The sequence below is a fragment of the Danio aesculapii genome, chromosome 21, assembly GCF_903798145.1.
Source record: "Danio aesculapii chromosome 21, fDanAes4.1, whole genome shotgun sequence".
In the NCBI taxonomy this organism is placed as follows: Eukaryota; Metazoa; Chordata; class Actinopteri; order Cypriniformes; family Danionidae; genus Danio; species Danio aesculapii.
Genome location: NC_079455.1, coordinates 32,856,727 through 32,879,043, shown reverse-complemented (window position 1 = coordinate 32,879,043; position 22,317 = coordinate 32,856,727). Strand labels below are relative to the sequence as shown.

At 35.8% G+C, this 22,317-nt stretch overlaps 1 protein-coding gene across 2 annotated transcripts in view; it reads right to left on the bottom strand.

Moving 5' to 3' along the window:
• Nucleotides 1-3,443: 3,443 nt before the first annotated feature.
• stxbp1a (syntaxin binding protein 1a) overlaps nucleotides 3,444-22,317 on the bottom strand; it is a 58,823-nt gene continuing 39,949 nt past the window's right edge. Inside the window, exons 14-20 of one of the 2 annotated variants that reach the window (XM_056446128.1) lie at nucleotides 18,577-18,715; nucleotides 18,380-18,489; nucleotides 16,358-16,459; nucleotides 16,194-16,279; nucleotides 11,426-11,580; nucleotides 10,447-10,602; nucleotides 5,061-5,148 (exon numbers count right to left, since the gene is read on the bottom strand). In XM_056446128.1, the coding sequence (XP_056302103.1) occupies nucleotides 10,493-10,602; nucleotides 11,426-11,580; nucleotides 16,194-16,279; nucleotides 16,358-16,459; nucleotides 18,380-18,489; nucleotides 18,577-18,715 (702 nt within the window). In that variant the 3' untranslated portion in view covers nucleotides 5,061-5,148; nucleotides 10,447-10,492. Of the gene's footprint in view, nucleotides 5,149-10,446; nucleotides 10,603-11,425; nucleotides 11,581-16,193; nucleotides 16,280-16,357; nucleotides 16,460-18,379; nucleotides 18,490-18,576; nucleotides 18,716-22,317 lie in introns of both variants that reach the window. The other variant, XM_056446129.1, reaches the window with a different exon arrangement.

The window sequence follows — 22,317 nt, the reverse complement described above, 5'->3', positions numbered from 1 at the left end:
GTACTGTTATTGCAAAGTGTTACCCATTTTTCTTTTCCATCAGTAAGTAAAAAAAAAAAAACAAGTACATTCAGTTGCGTTTTTCAAAGAGGAATCTTGAAAATTTACAAGTATACTGTAAAAAACTAATTTAAAAGTTTCTAAATATTAAAAGAATATGATTATAATTAACTTTAATTGCAATTTACTCTATTATGGGACCCGTATGAGCATTAAGACTTCATACATGCTTTAAACGCATTTGATTTGCATATGAAAGTTGATGTTTTATTTTTGTTACATAATGTTAATATGCATTTGTCCATGTTTAAGTGTAGTTTTTATGTCCAAATACTTTTTGGGGCCACTGTAGTTGACTTTTTTTTTTTTTTTTTAGAAAATGTCATTATAAGCTTTGGAATTCTACACTGTGACAGATTGAGATTAACTTTCAAAGTGTAAATGTGAACCTGTCAGTGACAGATTTTTAACTCCTTATTATTGTAAAATACAGTAGGTGAATGAGTTTTTTTTTGTGTTACAGTAATTGTATACTGTATTTGTTTACCAGGATATTCCAATTTTTAAAACTAGCTAGCTATTTTTAACTTGTATATCTGTATGTATATATATTACAGTATACATGTACAGTGTAATCCAGTGGTTTTCACATGACTTTGTAGCAGCAGTAAGGTCAGTTTCATCTTATGGAACCAATAATAGCCTCATTTTTTTAAAATATAATTTTCAAACAGGTGAGATTTTGATTCTATATATATATAATTAGCTCCCCTGAATTAATAGACCCTGTTTTTTTCCCCCAATTTCTGTTTAATGGAGAGAAGATTTTTTTCAACACATTTCTAAACATAATAGTTTTAATAACTCATTTCTAATAACTGCTTTATTTTATCTTTGTCATGATGACAGTAAATAATATTTCACAAGATATTTTTCAAGACACTTCTATACAGCTTAAAGTGACATTTAAAGGCTTAACTAGGCTAATTAGATTAACTAGGCAGGTTAGGGTAATTAGGCAAGTTATTCTATAATGATGGTTTGTTTTGTAGACTCAAAAAAAAATTAGCTTAAAGGGGTTAATAATTTTGACCTTAAAATGTTTTATAAAAAATGTATAACTGCTTTTATTCCTGCCAAAATAAAACAAATAAGACTTTCTCCAGAAGAAAAAAGTATTATCAGACAATGTTAAAATGTTCTTGCTCTGTTAAACATTATTTGGGAAATATTAAAAAAAAAAATTCAAAGGGGGGCTAATAATTCTGACTTAAACTATATATATATTTATTTATATATATATATATATATATATATATATATAATTTTTAGTGCCGCTTTGTCAATTTAAATGAGCAAAAGGGTTGTTTAGTCATCACCCAGTTAACTGATTAGATTCTGTAACAGTATTCTTCTCCTTTCTTGTGTTTATTCATTTATTTATTTATAGAGTTGTATGTTTATACTGCATTTACTACTATAAATGAATTTTTGATATAGTGTCTTTTGTTACTATTTTTCCTCACAGTTGTTTGATGTGTTTCTCAAGATAAAGAACTGGACCTTCAATTCTCCTCTAAGTAGTTGCGGGTGTTTGTTTGGAGAGAAATGTGTCTTGAGAGCCAGCCAGGGCGTCATGCATTCAGAACCCTGTCATCAAGGTTGGTAGCCTAACATAGTTCATGCCACAAAGTTTAGTTCGATATAATGAGGTTCTCATGGTCGTTTATAAGTCTGGAATTATTTCTATTGGCCATATTATGTCAGTGAAAAGCTGTCAGGATTAAGCTTTTATAATAATACAACGTTCCCACGTGATACATGTTGTATATTCCATTGTTTAGGGGGTACAGTAGGGTGTAATATATTGAATGTATTATTTAAGGAAATTCTTTAACTTGACTGCAAGTTTTGTGCACAATGGACATTTATGAGACTCTTTTAGCACAGCAATTCAATCTGACTTGCTTAAATAAATAAAAAGCAAGTTCTGCAAGTTGATGAATGGTCAAGGGATTTTGGTTTTATAATACAATATAATAAATCTAAGATTATATTTGAATAAACAGTGCTTCACATATATAAGTACACCACTCACAAATCTATCTTTTAAATTCATATTTTAATAGGAAACTGTACAATATTATATTTGTTAGTCAGTACTGAAGTCAAATCTGGAGCTTATCTAACAAAATAACTTATGATAGCGGTCCAAAAACTAGTACACCCAAATTTATATGTTGTAAAAAAATATTAAATACAAATTTATAAAAGAGTATAAATCAAGAGAAGCAAAAATTGTAATATTTAGTTTTCATTTAGGTTTCGCTATATATTGCTTGAATTTAATTGTTGCTTTCAATTTTTAAAGGACATGTTTGGTGACTAAATATTATTTTAATAAATATATGTTTAATAAATCTGTTTTGTTTAAATGCATACATTGCCTATATTCACTGAGGAAGGGATACAAATATTCATTTCAAAATGGGCTGTGTGCAATTATACTGAGCACTGTATATTGCGATATACTGTATCTAAAATTTCACCAAATTATTGAATGGCACTATTTGAAAATAATTTATATTCACGCTTTATTTTAACGTTCACTTCTTGCTATTAGCAAACCATTAACTATGACTTTTGCGTCAATAAACTACCTTCTAATTTGCTCCTTATTAATAGATATTAAGGTAGTTAAGATATCGGGTTAGGGATGTAGAATAAGATCATGCAGAATATTTAGTTTGTAAGTACTAATAAGCAGCCAGTATCTCAATAACATGCATGCTAATAAGCAATTATGTAATAGTCGGTAAAGTGTTACCAACTGTATTAATTTAGATTGATTGGGATGATTCTGTAGGGAAGTGAATGATGCATAAAATGTAAAATGCAAATATGTATATAATAATGTAATAAACAATTTATATATATATTTGTAAAAATTACACTGCAAAGTCTTTGTTGTAAAAATAATGCATTGAAATTATTATTTACTAAACGTCCAATTGGCAAAGGATCTTGAGCCTGAATACTTTAATCTCTCTCAGGCCCTAAAACATGCAAACTATAAAATTTCCCTCTGTTGTGGTTAAACTCTGCAGTAACTTTTGCTCAAATGTAATCATAACTCAACATTAACTATGTGAGGTGACAATTGCGGATGCATACACTACGATATCGATGCTGAAACGATATATTGTGCAGCCCTATTTTTTACCATACTGTAGCTGTATATGTCTAATTAATTTTTTTTTTTTGTGTGTGAAAATCTGCATAGTCATAAGAAACTAATAAATTCAGTGGTCTAAATGGTTCAGAAACCCTATTTTAAATCATATATTCCATATCAACCAACAGAATTTATTCATATGAGGAGTCTGAGCTTATTATGGTCATTAAGTGTGAGCAGGTCCCCCCAAAAAATGTACTGATTCTATATTTGTAATGGAAGCCAATTTATTAGACAGCCTTAGTACATTGGTACACATGAAGTATACTTTAGTTTGTGCTTCAACACTCGCAAACATAGAATCCCAGTAAGATCAAACAGGTTTAGGACAGACTACGCTCTTAATTATTGATATTCTCTGAAAAAAAGCAATGTAATAGAAATCAATCCAGTTGACACGGCTATACGGCAGCAAACCCCAAAAATAAGGTAGCATTTAAAAAAGAGAGAACCATTGAAGCGTTTGCATCACAGAAAACGCGTAGTGCAATATACAACCTTTTCTGCCAGAATAGAACAAACACAAACCCAAAAAATAAATAAAATGTTCAAAAAGGGGGGATTGCGTCTCATTGCAAAGCCATTCGCCAGTGGAAGATATAACATTGCACCAGAAAAGAAACTATCAGACGGACAAACCAAAGATAGAGAGTACCTATTATAATTTTTTCCCAGATTTTCACTACATCTACAGCTAATACGTCACAAACACAGTGGCTTCACATCGGCAAAGGAAAGTTTTACTACTTCACAGTCAGAAATTGTCACCAGTCAACAGTGAGACGAAAAAACAGTAACATATGGCATATACAACAACACGCTACTCAGTGCATGTCCCGGTTAAACATTGTTTACTAACCAATGATAAGACTTTAATTGGACGAGATACAATACTGAAATACAACTGGCCCTTTTTTTTTAATTCCGTAAAACATCAGCAAGCAACGGCCTTCTTCACACTAAATCAGGAGGTCTCTGCGGAAGGAGACGTGAAAAGAAGCACACGGAGAGTAAATGCTCCAGGAGTCGCGACTGAAGGGAGGGGTGACGTTGGATATTTATTTACAGTGTCTTTTTCACTTATTCAGCTTGAGGCTTTTGATCTGTTTTGGCCTCCTTCCATTCCTCTTCATCACTGGAGTCCCAAAAAGATGCTTGATTTTCTTTTTTTAGAGCTTAATATTTTTTGTTACCGTTTTCAAACATGTCAAAAGGGCCACATAGTAGCGTCCATGGCATGCACATCTAAAATGAAACACCGATTAAACCCAAAGCGGCAGTTTAGCCTTTAGTGTAGGAAGTGATATGCATCGTTTTGCCTCACTGGTCTATTTGCATACAAACCAGTCCCTCCCCCAACCACTTTTAAACCATTACAAAACAAACAAAGAAAACGAAAAACAAAACACACCGAGTTGAATAAGGAACGAACGCAAAAAAATCTACCATTTACACATTCTAGCAGGTTCCATAACATATAACATTTGGTACTTTCAAGGTTTTGAAATAGCAATTTAAATAATGAAAACTCTGTCTAGTGGTTTTGCATCCATTGTAAAACAGAAGAATACTTGCAACAGTTATTTTATCTCAACATTATATATATATTTAAATATATATATATATAAATTTATAGAATATTCTTTTTTTAATTGTCACCAATCATATGTTTTTTTTATTATTTATTGTATTTTTTTCTCAAGCAAGATGCATACACTATTTATATAGGAGCGGGTGAGATTTACAGGGTGACGGATCGAGGGAGGGGGAGAGGGTTACTGAGCAATGGGGGGTTTATGGGGAGGAAGTTGTGATTTTTATTTAATTTTTTTAGCTTGTTTACTCCTCGTCGGGTTTGTTCATGGCCTTAAGAGCGTCCAGAAGCTGGGTGGGACCGCCGACATGGGTCGAACCTGCATAGATGAGCACCGGGGGAGAGAAACAAGAAGGACAAATTCAGAAATGTACACACACGTCAGATTCACTTTAACAATGTGTTGTCAGCTATTTATCCATCGTTCTATCTATCCATGTCAAATTCCAATAATTTAATATTTTATTATTTATTATAGATTGATACACTTATAGATACACTACCATTCAAATGTTTAAGGTCGTGAAGTTTTATTTAACAGAGATGCATTAGATTATTGTAAAAAATTATAGTAAAAATATTTTTTTTTTCTACAAAAACATTAAAAATAATTATTTATTTTGATGATAATGATAATTATTGTAGTGAATGTCAAAAATATGTGTCATGCACAGTTAAAAGAATTTTTATTCTTCTTTAAATCTTTCCTAAACGATGTTTAACAGAGCAAGGAAATTTTCACAGTATGTCTGATAATATTTTTTCTTCTGGAGAAAGTTTTATTTGTTTTATTTTAGCTAGAATAAAAGCAGTTTATATTTTTTTGAAAACCATTTTAAGGTCAAATTCAGGGGGTTTAATAATTTTAGTGGGTTTAATAATTCTGACTTCAAAAAATCTGAATTATTGTAAATCAGAATTATTAAGAGTTGTATTATTGTGTTGTAACTTCTGAATTATTAGCCCCCCTGTATATTTTTTCCCCAATTTCTGTTTAACGGAAACAAGATTTTTTTCAACACATTTCTAAACCTAATAGTTTTAATAACTAATTTCTAATAACTTTTATCTTTGCCATGATGACAGTAGGTTGACAATATCATAATCTTGGATAAAAATATCACGGTTTTACGATATCACAGTATTGTAATTACTGCTCTAAAATATGTTTTTTTTAAATCTCCGGGTTAAAAAAACAAATAACTTTTCCCCCATTGAACAAAAACATTTTATTTTAGGAAACATTTATAATATTTTGGAACATGTCAGGCTAAATAATTAAAACATATCATTTACTTCTGCTCTTTTCATTAGTTTCAAAAACACATAAAATAAACCTTACATAAACCTTAGGAACAGAAACAAATGATTTGAGTGTTTGTAAAACCTTGACTTTTCCAAACCACGATAAACCTTGAAACCGGTTATCGGCCCATGCCTAGATGACAGTACATAATATTTTACTAGATATTTTTCAAGATACTAGTATTCAGCTTAAAGTGACATTTAAAGGCTTAACTAGGTTAATTAGGCAAGTTATTGTATAACGATAGTTTGTTGCGTAGATAATCGAGGGAAAATGCTTTAAAAACAATGAAAACTGCTTTTATTTTACCAAAAATATAAAACAAGAAAGACTTTCTCCAGAAGAAAAACATTTTATAGGAAATACTGTGAAAAATGTCTTGCTCTGTCAAACATCATTTGGGAAATATGAATTAATTATAGGGGACTAATAATTTTGACTTCAACTGTATGTATTATGATGTTGCAGAAGACTTTATTGTTAAAATAAATGCATATTTGGTGAGACATTAAAAAAAACTATATTTTTGGTCAGTAAGTGTGTGTGCAGTATATAATATTTTTTAAACATAAAAATACTGTAAATACAAACTGAATTTGAGTAGATAATTAGCTGAAAACACATTTCTAATACTGTACGTTCAACCTACCCTAAAACATTTGTGTCGCAGGGTCACCAGAAAAAGAGATGTAGTGACTAAAATAATTTCTGATTTTTGGTTCCCAAAGAGACAAATGTTATTCTAATCACATCTAGACAAATTGTTTTGCAAAGCTGCATGTTCCGAATATTACATTGCAACTAAAACACAATTGATTAAAATGGACAGTAATTACAATAGAACTTGGGTTGCCTACATAAAGAGGCAAATCAGTCTTACTCTGAAAGTGTAGTTGGATGAATTGTCCAACTGCATTATCTTATTCTAACTGTTAACATCATCTAAATGTAAACATGCAGTTTTGCTCATCGCTAATCAAATACACAATGTGATTTGTAGCTGTTCAACTAGATGAACGGGTCTAAAACGAAACATCCATGAAAACAAACCATATTTTTGTTCATAAATGGCTGGAGCAGTCAAAAAAGTGTTTCATGTTGCAGTATGGGTTAGGACTGGCATACTGCATATGGTGTGATCATTTACCAACACAAAAAAAAACAACTGAAAAAGGGGAAATCAAAAGGGATATAGCTTTAGCAGGCTGACACTTGATAGGGTCGAGCAATGATCATTCCTATACAATGGTTTAGTGAGTGGTGTAGTCAGGTATTTGGAAGAACACTGTATTACAGAAGATCGTTTCTGTGCACTTGTTGGCGTATAAATGTTAGATTTACTCATAGTTGGGTTAATTTATTCAAATTTTTAAAAGAATATTCAGAGTAAACTCAAGTTAATTGCGACTGAAAGAATCTGATTTACCACAGAAAGAAATTTGTTCATCAAAACATTTTTATGTTATAATGCTCTTATAATGGACGTCTATAGAGCAAGGTTTCCCAATGGACTTGATTGGCCCTTAACTATTGTAAATAAACATACCCAGACGAACCAAAGCATTGTGATCAGTCAGATGAAGGGAATATTGTTGATTATGACTTAAGGTCAGATACTAAGGTCTTAACAATAAGTCACTATAATAAACTTGTTGGATGCAGGAGAAATGGACCGGAATAAAGATCTCAGTGACCAAGGGCCTAACTTTTATGGCAAAGCGACTGTAACAGCAAGACTTAAGGCTTGCTCGGTCAGAGGTGGTGAGAATGTACAGTGGTCCAAGTGGGGACCACAAACTCTGCACCCAATTCTCATAGATGCATGAGGGTAACGAAGGTCCAAGCCATCAGAAGGGCAGAACAATGCAATCAGATTGCCTATTATGATCCCTGTCCACCATCAAAAGCACTTACAAATTGGAACACACCCATCGGAACTGGACCTTGGACAATGGAAGAAGGTTGTCTGATCCTTTAGGGTGCTTTCACACCTGCCATATTTAGTTTGATTGAATCACACTAGAGATTGTTTTTGATTTGGTGTGGTTTGTTTGGGCAGGTGTGAATGCACTCAAGTGTGTGCTAAAAGCGAACCAAACAAGCATACTGAGTTCTGCTTGAAGAGGTTGTATCGGTATGCTTTCAAACATACACTGGAGTAGTTTGTTTATGGTGAGAACATGATCTCAAAGAACATTAGAGATTTTGCTAATGGCAAAATGTATTTACCTTTTGGACTAAACCAGTTTAAAATGGGATGAGAGTATTTGTTGACAGTGCGTTAGAAACAGCTCCATGGCAGGTCATGGACAAACTTCTGAAGTGACTTGTGATGCACTTTTGCCATTTGCAATGCATTAAAACATTGTTTTCAAGCTGCACCCAAGCTTCATTCTTGAAATGTATAGATTGTCTGAAGTGATGCATACGAACTATATAACATACGATGATCCACGATGGCACCACCATGCTACTTAAAGGATTTGCTGCTATAAGATCTAAGTGCCAGATACCAGCAGACACTTTCAGGGTTCTTGTATTGACCATGGTTTGGTGGTTTGGCACTTCTTTGCCAGCACACAGAGGACTAACAGCATATCAGGTATAAATGGTCATAATGGTTTTGGCTCATTGGTAAGTCTTACTAATGTTCTTTTAAATCTGTGTGTATTGTGACATTATTATAATACAATGCACCATAGATACTGAGTGCAAATTATTTTCTGTGGTAATTCAGAGTGTCATAAACTTGTATTCATCCAGCAGGCACAGCACGTCAGATTGACGTTGTACCACAACGTTGTGGGACGTTGCATTTTGTTTGGAAATGTAAATTGGGTTGACGTCTGAACAGAACGTCAGGTCGACGTCAATGTCCAATGTCAGATGTTGCATTTTGTTACTTTCCAACGCAACCTAAAAGCAACTAAATATCAACGTCTAATGATGTTACAGCTTGATGTTGTGTGGACGTTACCAATGTGACATCTAGATGTTGGATTTTGGTTGCCATACCTGACCAATAAATGCCATTTGATGTCAACATTGGTTTAAGATCTTGTCTTGTCGTTGGATTTTGGTCACTTTCCAACACAAGCTAAAATCAATAAAATATCAACGTCATTTCACGTCGTTATTGGGCGTAAAAATAACATTGTCCTTAGATCCCGGTGACCTAAATCTAACCTAATAATAATGTCTTATGACGTTGTGTGTCTGCTGGGCAAGTCTGAACATTCCTGTCTGTAGATTTGACAAATTACAATGGGTAACTCATAACATTTACTGTAACCACAAGCCTGCACACGAATTGCAGTGGTGTAATATAAATTGTTATAATAAGCTTGTTCAAAACATCCTCTGATTTATGGATCAGTCTTGGACCACAAATTGCGTTGACTGACAGTCATGAGTGACGTTGTGGTCCGTTTAATACTGACTGTGTAATATACCTGAGGCATAACATGAAGGTTTCTGAAAAAGGATACAGCCAAGGTTTTGAATTGTTAGTGTTTTGGGGGAAGCGTTAGTGCTAAAGCATATCTTAAGAACATAGCTACATTTCAAGCTTTGGCATCTGCAGAAGAATATTACAGAAGGAAAAAAGAGCCAGTCGCTCTCTGGTGGAAGTAATTTTAACAAGTATTCTTTGCAGACGGCCACTTGGTCATGTAGACATGATGTGAGGTAGTTTGAAGAACTAGATTACAAAATAAAACCAAATTATCCTGCAACTGGCATCCAACATCAAAGCAATTACTTCTCCAGAGGGGGGAAAAACAAAGTTAATATGAGTGATTGCCTTGGATTGTTATTCAGAAATAATCGGAATATGGTGAGTCTTGAGGGTAGATTAAATCTGCGGGAAAATGAAGCTTTTAAAAGAATGGTATTTGGGAGGGCAAATGGAGGAAGCCCTTCCTCGTCAAAAGAGGGGGCTCCATTGAATTAAAAGGTGCATAGTGAGGAGAATGCAGTTTAATCCACCCAACTGAGAGGATGCGGTCAACAGGGATGGGGTCAGGACTCCCACTGCATCTGTCACTCAAAGAGCTCCACCCACTACGTTCTCAATGCCAGCCAATTGTGTTTTACTTGAGAAGTGGAGGCAGATCAATATTGGCTGATCCTGGTAGAGGGCGGTGCCTGAGTGAGACTTGCAGGTTGGCCTTTTGATGAGGCAGGAGCCGGACACCCATCCCTGAGGCGTGGTGGCGTTGTAAAACGGTAGAGTGTGGTAACAGGAGCAAGAAAAGAAAGCCCTTGTGCTGTGGGGGTTCAGAAAGGGTTTCTTTGTTCGGCTGCCTTTACTTTGTCAGTGTGATTTCTCTCTCCCACCCTTCCCTCTTTCTCTCTCTCACTCGTCTGAGGGGTCAGGGTCCTCAAAGGACACCCTAGTAGATTCTCGGAAGTCGGGGTGCCGCAGGTCCATTAGAAATTTGGTTGGAGTGAGCGAGTGAGTAGAACCTGCGGAGGAACAAAGGTGGCTTCACGCTCAGAATGAATCTCACATTGCACCTCACGTTCTTTCACCAACCTCAATCTTTATGAGGATAAAAAAGAGGATTAAAACACCATTTCCCACCATCTGTAGATCTGTTTCAGGAAGGGTTTCTTAGAACCCCCCCAAAAATGGTTCTTGGAAGCTCTGGATGGACATATAAGTAATGGAAGTGGTGCAGACAATGGGGCTCACGTGATTCACCACCTGATTACAGTTGTTAGGTAAAAACACCTATAAGCATCTTGGTGTGAGCTTTTGGGGTTGGGACTTTTTGGTTTTGGCTGCCACTGCCTTAAAGCAGGGGGCTCCAACCCTGCTTCTGGAGAACTACTGTCCTGCAGAGTTCAGATCCAACCCCAGTCAAACCTCATTTGATTCAGCTAAAAAAAAGTTCATTTATTACAGACAGGTGTGTTGGACCTTAAGTCTGTAGGAAGGTAGCTCTCCAGAAGTAGAGTTGGAGACCCCTGCCTTAAAGGTATGTTAAAAGGACAATTCTTAAGCTTAAACTCTATCACACATACAAAACACACACACAGAAGAACTTACGAACATAGACTTATGAACACAGCAGAGGCTCATGACTGCAATTTAAAAGCAGTTAAAACATAACAGACACAAAATACAAGACAAGAGCACAAGAAAAGTATACAAAAGACAGATCTGCCGGTCTACACAAATTATACAAAAAACACGTGTATAATTAAAGCTAAAGGTGTCATTTAAAGCATTAAAGGGTAGTTGCTTAACTCTTGAGTACACAGTGATTTTTAGTAGCAGACTCACCAACGATGGCCTCCCATTTGCCATTAGCCTGTGTGACCTCATAGGCACAACGCATCTCGCTAAAGGATGCTCCACCGATGATGAAGACCATGATGCGAGGGCCTGTGCGGTACTCTCCAGGGGTTTTATTCTTGTGCCAGTGGCCATATCGGGCACTGCCATGGAAAGAACACACAAGTGTAGAATTTATTAGGAACAACTAGGGGACGTGTTCCTCAAAAACAAGCTGGATGTTTGGTAAGTTCAATTGCAAAATATTTGTCATAAAATCCTTTTGTTTTGTATCTTTAGGTTCTGTCTTAAAAATGGCACAGTAAAGGCTAACATAGACATGACTAAATGTATCATTTTCTATTTAGATCCAGGACAAGCAAACCAAGAGAATCAAACTACAAATGTGAACCTTCATATTGGTACTTTTGGTGCACACCTGGGTTCATTTACTCTCAGGGATTGGTTTATTCGGCTATGGCCAGAAACAACAACCGCCAAACAACTAGCGCCAACCAAATCCAACTGTGTTGTCGCCTCATGTCTTGTTCTGTCTGAACCTAAAACTCCCCAGGAATACACAAAACTAACAAAAGCTGACTGAAACAAGAGAGTGCTCAGTGGGCACCCGCGGAAGGCAGAAACCGGAATTTCCGACACTCGCGAGTAAAGCGTAAACCAGGCAGCATTCAGTACCATTATCACAGCAATTATGTAAGTATGCTTAGGTATTCTGTTTAAATGGAGAAACATCAAATTCTCAAATTGCTTGCCAAGTTTACGATTAAATTTCATGTTAGGAATCACCAACAAAATTAAACAACAACTGTATCTTTAGTTTAATTTCTAAACGTTCGAATAACACAAAGTCTGCAGAACCTCACGTCTGGTCCGAGCTCCTTCTCCTGGAGAATCGTCAGTCTATAGCGGTCGATGATTGGCTCCTGTACTAGGCGGGGAATCATTCACCATATTGATCGTTACACTTTTCCCCATTCAAAACTTTACGAGTGACACGTCTTGTGTATCCTATAGTCTTTGATCAGGCTAACAATCTCCGACATTAATCCGACAAGAAGTGACGTGTGGGGAAACCAATCCAACTAGCTGGACCAACGCTGACCAATGGATAAACGAAGCCCAACGGCTGACTGTCGACTTGGTGTATCCCGGCCTTAACATGAACATGGGCTGTTTCTCAATATGCGTTTTTCAGTGATCTTGCGTCTCTGTGTTCTCGTGTAATGTCATCATCAACTGCCAAAATTCATTTCCAAAACTCAAGACCGCAAGAACGGAGGATGTATGAAATTTCCCAGATGTGTTCTTGATATCGAGAATGCACCGATGCAGACTTGAGCACTAAACTCGCTCTAGAAGTCCCACAAGTCATTGTCGCTAAATAAAGGAGGTGGGAAACGCAGCATTTAATATATATTTTTTATTAAAGTTCAGAGATAAAACTTATTTATCTCAGCAGTTTCCCTAAACGAAACGGTGAAAGTAAACATTCACGATGAAAATCTTTATGAAGGCATAAGTGAAGTTTATTTTTAAACAAATTTCGAGAGGATCATGTTCTTATGATTGCTCTATCTATCTGTTCTATCTGCTCTATCTTATAATCCCGCACTATCTAATTAATGATTCACCAATCAGACGATTCCTGAGCCGCTATAAATACCCTAAGTTCCATATAACCATATAAGCCATCTTTGTTTTAAAGAATCCCCCCTTCCACTCTTATTCCTCCTCTGTTCCTATATGGCACGGTGGCCCAGTGGTTAGCACTGTTGCCTTACAGCAAGAACGTCACTGGTTCTAGTCCTTACCAAGCCAGTCTACGTTTCTGTGCAGAGTTTACACTTTCTCCCTGTGCTTGCGTAGGTTTCCCCCGGGTTCCCCGGTTTCCTCCCAGAGTCCAAAAACATGCAACTTAAGTTAAACGACTAATCCAAATCGGCACCATAGACATGCTCCTAGTAAGTAGTTATCTCTTAAGAGCAATCACTATCTGTTCATTAGCTACTACAGCAGGGGAGTTCTCGAGATCTACCTGAGCTCAAACTCCCCTTTCGCCTTGCAAACGGAAGGGAGCCCCGGGCTCGAGGATCTTATGAGATAGGGGTCACTCCTGGGACAGCGTGCCAAACAAGCTTTATAATCAATCATCAGCTAAGTGTGAACTCTTGAAACACATTAAGGGTGTTTATTTGCTGAAATTTGTATAAAAATCTGTTTTATTTTTATTGTCCAACGTATATTTGTAAGGTCTTTATGCATAGTATATATATTAAAAAGGGGAAAAACAATAAATCGTAGTATGAATGCTGTAATGTTTAAATAATTTTCCATTTAAAACGAGTGAAGGTCATGTGACCATCAGGAAGAACCAGGAAAGAACACAGCATCTCATTTCTCACAGGACGTGTTCTCTGTTCTCGCAGTCTCCTGAGTTCGTTCTTCCGAGGACACTTGGCAACAGCTCTCCACAAGAACACAAGTCCGTTCTCTGCGTTCTTGGAATTGAGAAACAGCCTTGGTCTTCTTAACTTGAATTCGCACCTATGAATCATTCCATTTCTCTAACTAAAAGGAGTGGTCAGGGCTACTGAGTTACCACAGCTCAGTCAAACTTAGCTTTTGTAAACAATGACATATTTTAAGCTATCTGTTATTGCAGTACCATTTAAGACCTTCTAGAGGCAGCAGTTAGAGATTGCTCTAGATGTTTTACACACTATCCTACATCTTTGCCACATTTCTCTATTGGCTTATGGCAAAAAGTTAGGTATGCATCTAATAAAACAGTGAATTTATGTTTTAATCAACAGCTGAGTTACAGTATCTACAAGCACAATGAGCATTGGTGATCTCCACTCCAATTAATAGCTACGCAATGGGAGCCAGCAGTGTGGGAAGCAGAGACTTCCTGCTTTGCCTCTGCTACTATTTACAGGAGCTGTGCTAGTTTGTTTGTCCTGAAAGCAGAAGAGCGTGCCGGGATCATTACTGCTGACCCTGAGGAAATATCCCAGTCTCCACTGCTTCTGAAAGCGCTTGGTGTTCACCCCCACCTTACATCGCAAAACACCCACCAATCACGGTATTGATCTCAGTGTTCTACTTACCTTTCTGTGCACAAATGATTATTGATTTAAGTTACTTCTGTCTTTTCACTTCTGCGGTAAAAAATACATGAGTACATCTGCATTTTCAGTGTGTGTGTGATAGTGAGCAAAACCCGATGAACCTCTTTTTGAACCTCATTTGTAAAACTGGTATAAAAAATAAAACAAATATCTAAAATATATTTATATTAAAACAACATTGCCACTACTAAAGTTCCATAATATAATGTTAAATATTTAATTTATATATGGATGTGTGTATGTCTTATTCAATGTAATAAATGATCATAAAACATTTGAATATTACATTATTTTAGATATTTGCAATTTGTTTAAATAAATTTTATTTTATTTTGGAAGAACGCTTAATTGCTCAAAATGCCTTTAATATACACTCACCGGCGACTTTATTATTAGGGTCACTTTACTAGTACCGTGTCCCCTTTTGCCTTCAGCACTGCCTTAATCCTTAGTGGCATAGGTTCAACAAGGTACTGGTAATATTCCTTAGAGATTTTGGTCCATATTGACATGATAACATAATGGAGTTGTTACAGGTTTGTCGATTGCACATCTATGATGCGAATCTCCCGTTCCACCACATTCCAAAGGTGCTCACTTGAATTGAGTTCTGGTAACTGTGGAGGCCATTTGAGTACAGTGAACCAGCCTGAGATGATGCTTTAAGACATGGCGTGTTATCCTGCTGGATGTAGCCATCAGAAGATCGGTACACTGTGTTCATAAAGGGATGGACGTGGTCAGCGACAATTCTTAGGTAGGCTGTGGCATTGACATAATGCTACATTGGTACTAATGGGCCCAAAGTGTGCCAAGAAAACATCCCCCACACCATTACACAACCACCACCAGCCTGAACCGTTGATACAAGGCAGGATGGATCCATGCTTTCATGTTGTTAATGCCAAATTCTGACCCAACCATCCGAATGTTGCAGCAGAAATCAAGACTCATCAGACCAGGCAATGTTTTTCCAATCTTCTATTGTCCAATTTTGCTGAGCCTGTACGAATTATATCCTCAGTGTCCTGTTCCTGAGTTCTGCTATTGCCCATCCGCCATGCTCTTCTACATACCTCGGTTGTAACAAGTAGATATTTGAGCTACTGTTGCCTTTCTAACAGCTCGAACCAGTCATTCTCCTCTGACATCTGGCATCAACAAGTCATTTGCACCCACAGAACTGCCGCTCACTGGATATTTTCTCTTTTTCTGACCATTCTCTGTAAACCCTAGAGATGGTTGTGCATGAAAATCCCAGTAGATCAGCAGTTTCTGAAATACTCAGATCAGCTCGTCTGGCACCAACAACCATGCCACGTTCAAAGTCACTTAAATCACCTTTCTTCCCCATTCTGATGCTCGGTTTGAACTGCAGCAGATCGTCTTGACCATGTCTACATGCCTAAATGCATTGAGATGCTGCCATGTGATTGGCTCATTAGAAATTTGCATTAACAAGAAGTTGGACAGGTGTAGCTAATAAGGTGGCCGGTGAGTATAGCAAGACTTCAAAACGGACTCAAATAAGATCTGCTCTTGTGCATTTTGCTCAATTTAAAAAATGTTCTAAATGTATTTCACTTCCTTCTTTAGTAAATTAAAGCCCTGGCTTGCGCATGTACCTGACTGCAGAAGTGCTGAAAGAGGAGGACGAGCGTGTTGAGATGTACGGATAATGTTTGGTGTCCAGCTTGTCGTCGATAGCATCCTGCAAGATTCACAAAACAAGTAAGATCACACACTTTATATACTGTTTCTCTATCAGTTTCTATAGAGCAGCATTGACCTCCATGATATCCTTGATGAGCGGGGTCCAGCGAGAGAGCTGGTAGGTTTGTTCGCTCACACGCTCCTTACGGTCCATCTTCTTGCCTCTGCGCAGAGTCGACTGCAGCAGACAGAAAAACACAAGCGGGAAAACTCATTCGCATGATGCTGAAATGTATAAGTACCGTCAATTTTGCCATAGCAGTAATTCAGATGACAATATTTATGAGAGTCCTCAGTTCTTAATTCACTAGAATTAAAACTTCAAGCATGGCTGAAATGTTAAGGAGTTTTTATCACTGTTCTGGTAAGGCTAATTGTTTCACTTGCGCACACTAAATTTTCACTGGCCCAGTTGAAAAATAATAAATAGATGAAATATACAGTGCTCAGCATACTGTATATAAGTACACCCCTCACAAATCTATTTTTAATTCATATTTTCTATTGGATGGTATACAATATTATATTAGTGCATATACATTAGTTTAGTCAGTACTGAAGCCAAATCGGGAACTCATCTAACAAAATAACTTATGATAATGGTCCACATTTTAGTACACCCAAATTTATATGTTAGAGGAAAATGTTCAATAAAAATGTAAAAAAGAAAAAAAAAAATCCAGAGAAGCAAAAATATATATATACAATTTAGTTGAAATTTTGCAGTTTGTCATTTTTGTTATATAATATAATATATTGCTTGAATTTTATTGTATTATATTTCAATTTCTAAAGATGTTAATTTACTAAAATGTTATTTTATTAAATATATCTGTTTAATAAATCTGTTTTGTTCAAATGCACCAAAATATATTACCTATATTCACTGTGAAATGGATAAAAGTATTCATTTTCAAAATGGGGTGAACTCATTACTGTATATAGTTCAAATATTTCTCAAGTGCTGTTTAACAGAGCAAGGACATTTTCACAGTTTTTCCTGTATGATTTTTTCTTCTTACTTTCTTTAGTTTGGCTGGAATAAAAGCTTTATTTTTAAACAATTTTAAGGTAAATATATATAAATATGTATATATATATATATATATATATATATATATATATATATATATATATATATATCTTTGATTGACTACATAATAAATAACTGCAGTCTAATGACTTTCCAAGTCTGTGGAAACTCTGGATAAATGAAAAAAAGGGAATCTGTGATGGAACAGACTAGGCTGTGGTGAGCTGTAAAAACCAAAACAAAATGCTTTAAGTGGCTCAAATGCCATACAGCCATGGTAAGGTAGCAAAGTTCTGTTGATTATTATACTAGAATGAGAGTTTAGTTCTTAGACACATCAACCTAGAAAATAGCAGCCTTTTAATTTTCTGTAGGCCTTAATACACGATGTAACTACAAAAGAGTCAAGCTTTAAATTGCAAAATTATCTGAACTCTTTGGTTCTGTTTGAGCGAGAAACAATTGAATTATCTATCTATTCATCTATCCATCCATCCTACATGTAAATGTGCTCCTTTTAGACCTGGAGATTCGCTGAATGGATTCAAAAATTGTGAAACTTGTAAAAATTCTATATTTTTAAAGCAAAATAAAAAAGAAAAAATCCCAAAGGCGAATTAGGTGCAATCCATCAAGTTGTTAGAGCAGCTGACTGTAGTATTGGTTACCTAGTAACCAACAGTAAACAAGCATGTAAGCATAATGGAGTGGTGTACTGTAGGTGTAATTTTCAGTGCGTCAGAGTTTATAAGGCAAATGCGTTTTCATCTCCTATTATTCATATTAACACTTATTCAAGTCCAAAACTTCAATCGAGTGTAAAAACCTTGTTTTGCTAATTAAGGGATTTTTACCCAAAATTTGCTGTTTCCATCATTTGTTTCTCATGCGATACTTCAAAATGTGCATGAACACATGGTGATGGAAACCCAGTTTGTGAGTGAGTGACAGGAAAAGTTCATCATATTGTTCTAAATATGTCAGCATCAATACATATCAAAATAGTAATACATTTAACACCAATAATCAGTGCAACGCTTAACATCCAGGAAGAAGATAGCATACGTCTGTGATGATGGGGACGCCCAGGTGAGCCATATTGGTGATGATCTCACTGTCCTCAGGAGGGATCTGAGCGTGCTGGATCAGCTTGTTAAGGTTTTCCTCCGTGATCCCTGTTTGGCCACACAGAAGACATGTTACAAAATGGCTGTGAAACAAACGGAGGTTTAAAATGGCTGCCCGAAACTCTCTCTCCTAACCGTTCTTGAGGAAAATGTAGAGCAGGATGATGCGGATCTTGTCATAGGTGGTGACATTGGCATCCAGCAAGATTGGCACGATGGCCCTCATGGGGTCTTTAATCTTCTCACCCTCAGCATCTGTTCCCATTGCAAGATCCTGCCAGGTGATGGAGAGAAGAACATAGATTATGTTTAAGTTATAACATCACCTTGATGCTTTTGGATCATTTCTGTATCAATAACAACAAACAATAACTTGACTTCTAGTTGATCATTTGGTATCAGAAGTGGCTTATATGAAAGGCAAAGGCCTCTACATTATGCTTATTTTACCATAATGAAATATGATCATGCCTTGACTTTTAATTATTTAATTAGGACAGTAAGGTCTGACTTTGCCAAGACAAAAGTATTTTTCACTTAACAGAAATAATGTACAGTATAGAATATAAAGTCATGGTGTAGTGGAAAAAGAATTAATATTGTGTATGACTCCCATTAGCTTGGACGACTGCATCCATACATCTTTGCAATGACTCAAATAACGTATTAATAGTCATCTGGAATGGCAAAAAAAACACCCTTGCAGGACTCCCAGAGTTCATCAAGATTCTTTGAATTTATCTTCAATGCCTCCTCCTCCATCTTACCCCAGACATGCTCAATAATGTTTATGTCTGGTGACTGGATTGGCCAATCCTAGAGCACCTTGACCTTCTTTGCTTTCAGGTACTTTGATGTGGAGGCTGAAGTATGAGAAGGAGTGCTATCCTGCTAAAGAATTTGCCCTCTCATATGTTTTGATACCTCAGGCTGTTGATGTTGCCATCCACTCTGCAGATCTCTCGCACGCACCCATACTGAATGTAACCCCAAACCATAATTTTTCCTTCACCAAACATGACTGATTTCTGAGAGAATATTGGGTCCATGTGGATTCCAATAGGTCTTCTGCAGTATTTGTGATGATTGGGATGCAGTTTAACAGATGATTCATTTGAAATATTTACCTTCTGCCACTTTTCTAAACGATCAACTAGAAGTCAAGTTATTATGTGTTGCATTTACAACTGGGATCGAAGACTTTTTTCAGTTCGTATACTTGGGGTTAAAGCGATAGATCATTTAAAAATGTACAATTCCTCATCATTTACTCACATTCAAGTGGCTGTAAACTTTTAGGAATTTCTTTCTTCTTAACACAAAACAATGTATTTCGAAGAATCTATAGTAACAAAAATACAATGGAAGTCAACAGCTGTTTTTTTTTCCTCTTCAGAATTTTCCTTGGGGTGAACTATCCTTTTAAGTTATCCAAAAATGACATAATGAAATCTATAAATGCTCAATAATAAATACTTGTGCTTTCTCTTGCAAGAATTGACCAGTTCTGTCTAAAGCAGTGTTTCCCATCCCCGTTCCTGGAGGCACACCAACCGAACACACAGCATATTGCATGTCGCCCTTATCCGAACCATTCATTTCAGATTTTTGAGTCTCTTCTAATGTTCAGATTCGGGTGTGCTTGAATAGGAAGCGGTTGAAAATGTGTACTGTCGGTGTGCCTTTAGGAACAAGGTTGGGAAACACTGCTCTAAAGTACCATAGTTTGATCTACAAATAAGATTATGGTCAATCTTCATTGTCATTATCTTAAGTGATGATAATAAAAACAAAACATTTCCTTGATGCTTTCAGATCATTTAAGCATCAATACTAATACTTTCCCTACTGGTAGTTGAAATCCAATAGATATGAAATCCATGAATACTAAATAGTAGATACTTGTGTATACCCTTTTAAGAATGAACTTGGTTTCGAATAGTAACTACAAATAAGACTGTTCACCCTACGTTTAGTTAACCAGTAGAAGATCTAGGTTATTTTTATGTTTCCTAACCATAAAATTATGATTATTGTACATTTTTACCATGATTTACAGAAGATACTAAACTCTCATTCAACGTAATAGTAGTTAATACAAAAAATGTATAAATCAGGCTTATTTAGAACAAGAAACCAGTTTTACACATTTGTCTGCCAATGTAATTAAATTATGCACAATCACTTTTTTATTTATTTTAATATGTACAGGGAAGAACAGTTACAATAATTTACTTGTCACACTGAATAACGATAGATAAATACCCATAGCTTGATATTTAAATTTTCACAAGTTTTTTTTAATCATAAAAGCTAACTTTGAGTGCTTTTAATAAGCTTCTTATTAAAGTGGAAATTTAATTTGATGCCAGAATGGGAAGTCTGTATAGTGTTCCTCCACCACACAGCTTTCAGAAACACTCTTCATAATCTATCGCTCATTGTGGCAGTTTCATTGCTCTCTCTCTGCTCTGCTCATTGAAATGAGTCGTGATTTACTGGGCAACTTTTGCGAGCGGCTCCTGTGCTTCACTTCCCTCCTCCTCTCACTTTGGCTGCTTTCAGCCTGCAACAGATGAAAATTGGCTTTTTTTTTTACCTTCTAAAAGCCAAAGACTGCGTAAGAATGGATGATGTTAGTATTGTCCAATTGCAATCAAGCAAATCACAAAATAAATTGTGAGCAAAATCCTCCTAAAATGTATTACTTTTATACATATATACACTTATTTAACAATACACTTTACATGCCAATTTGCACATAACAGCTGCACATATAACGTTGTATATAGTAATATACCTGTACATACACTTGTCAATTTTTATATTTGCTTTCACTACTTACTTGTATTTTTTTTTATATATTTATTATCTGTTTTTTGTCCTGTCTCTGTAATTCTGCTGCATTGTAGAAGCTCTGTCACGAAAACAAATTCCTCGTATGTGTGAACATACCTGGCAAGAAAGCTCTTTCTGATTCTAATTCTAAAAGATATACAATTTTGTTGGTTAATTTAACAAACTACGATCCATTATCTTGTCAGTAATTCAACAATATTATGTCTAAATATCTATAATATCATTTTACATATAATCTTTTAAATAATATAAATATCCTATAGATATAAGTCCAGCAAAAATAATAATAAACAGATATTTTAGACAGATATTATTTAGCAAGAGTGATTAATCGGCTTCAACAATACAGTATATACTCTATAAACTCTTTGTAATGCATATTTTGTTTGTGAATCTTTCAATATTTATAAAGATAAATTATTAATAATATATTAATAATACATACATGCATTCATTCATATTCCAGCATATGTTTTTTACACAGCGGATGCCTTTCCAGCTGCAACCCAGTACTGGGAAAAACCCATACACTTTCACATGCACACTCAAACACTACGGACAATTTAGTTTACTTAATTCACCTGTTTTTGGACTGTGGGGGAAACCGGAGCACCCGGAGGAAACCCACACGAACATGGGGAGAACATGCAAACTCATCACAGAAATGTTAACTGGCCCAGCCGGGACTTGAACCAGTGACCTTTTTGCTGTGAGGTGACAGTGCTAACCACTGAGCACCCATGCCACCATTAATAACACAAACTGCATCGAAATGATAATACTGTTATTTTATAAACATACATGTATATAAAAACGTCTTTGACTTTTTTGTACTAATCACATGACTATTTTTAAATATAATGAACTAATAGAGACAAATAATTGCAATTAATCTACTAATGAGTAGGGATATTATAATTATCACGATCACCAGCAAGCAAGCAGTTACAGATTGCTGGAGAACTACAAATCTGCCACTGATATGAACTACAAATCCCATCAGGCACCACTCACACA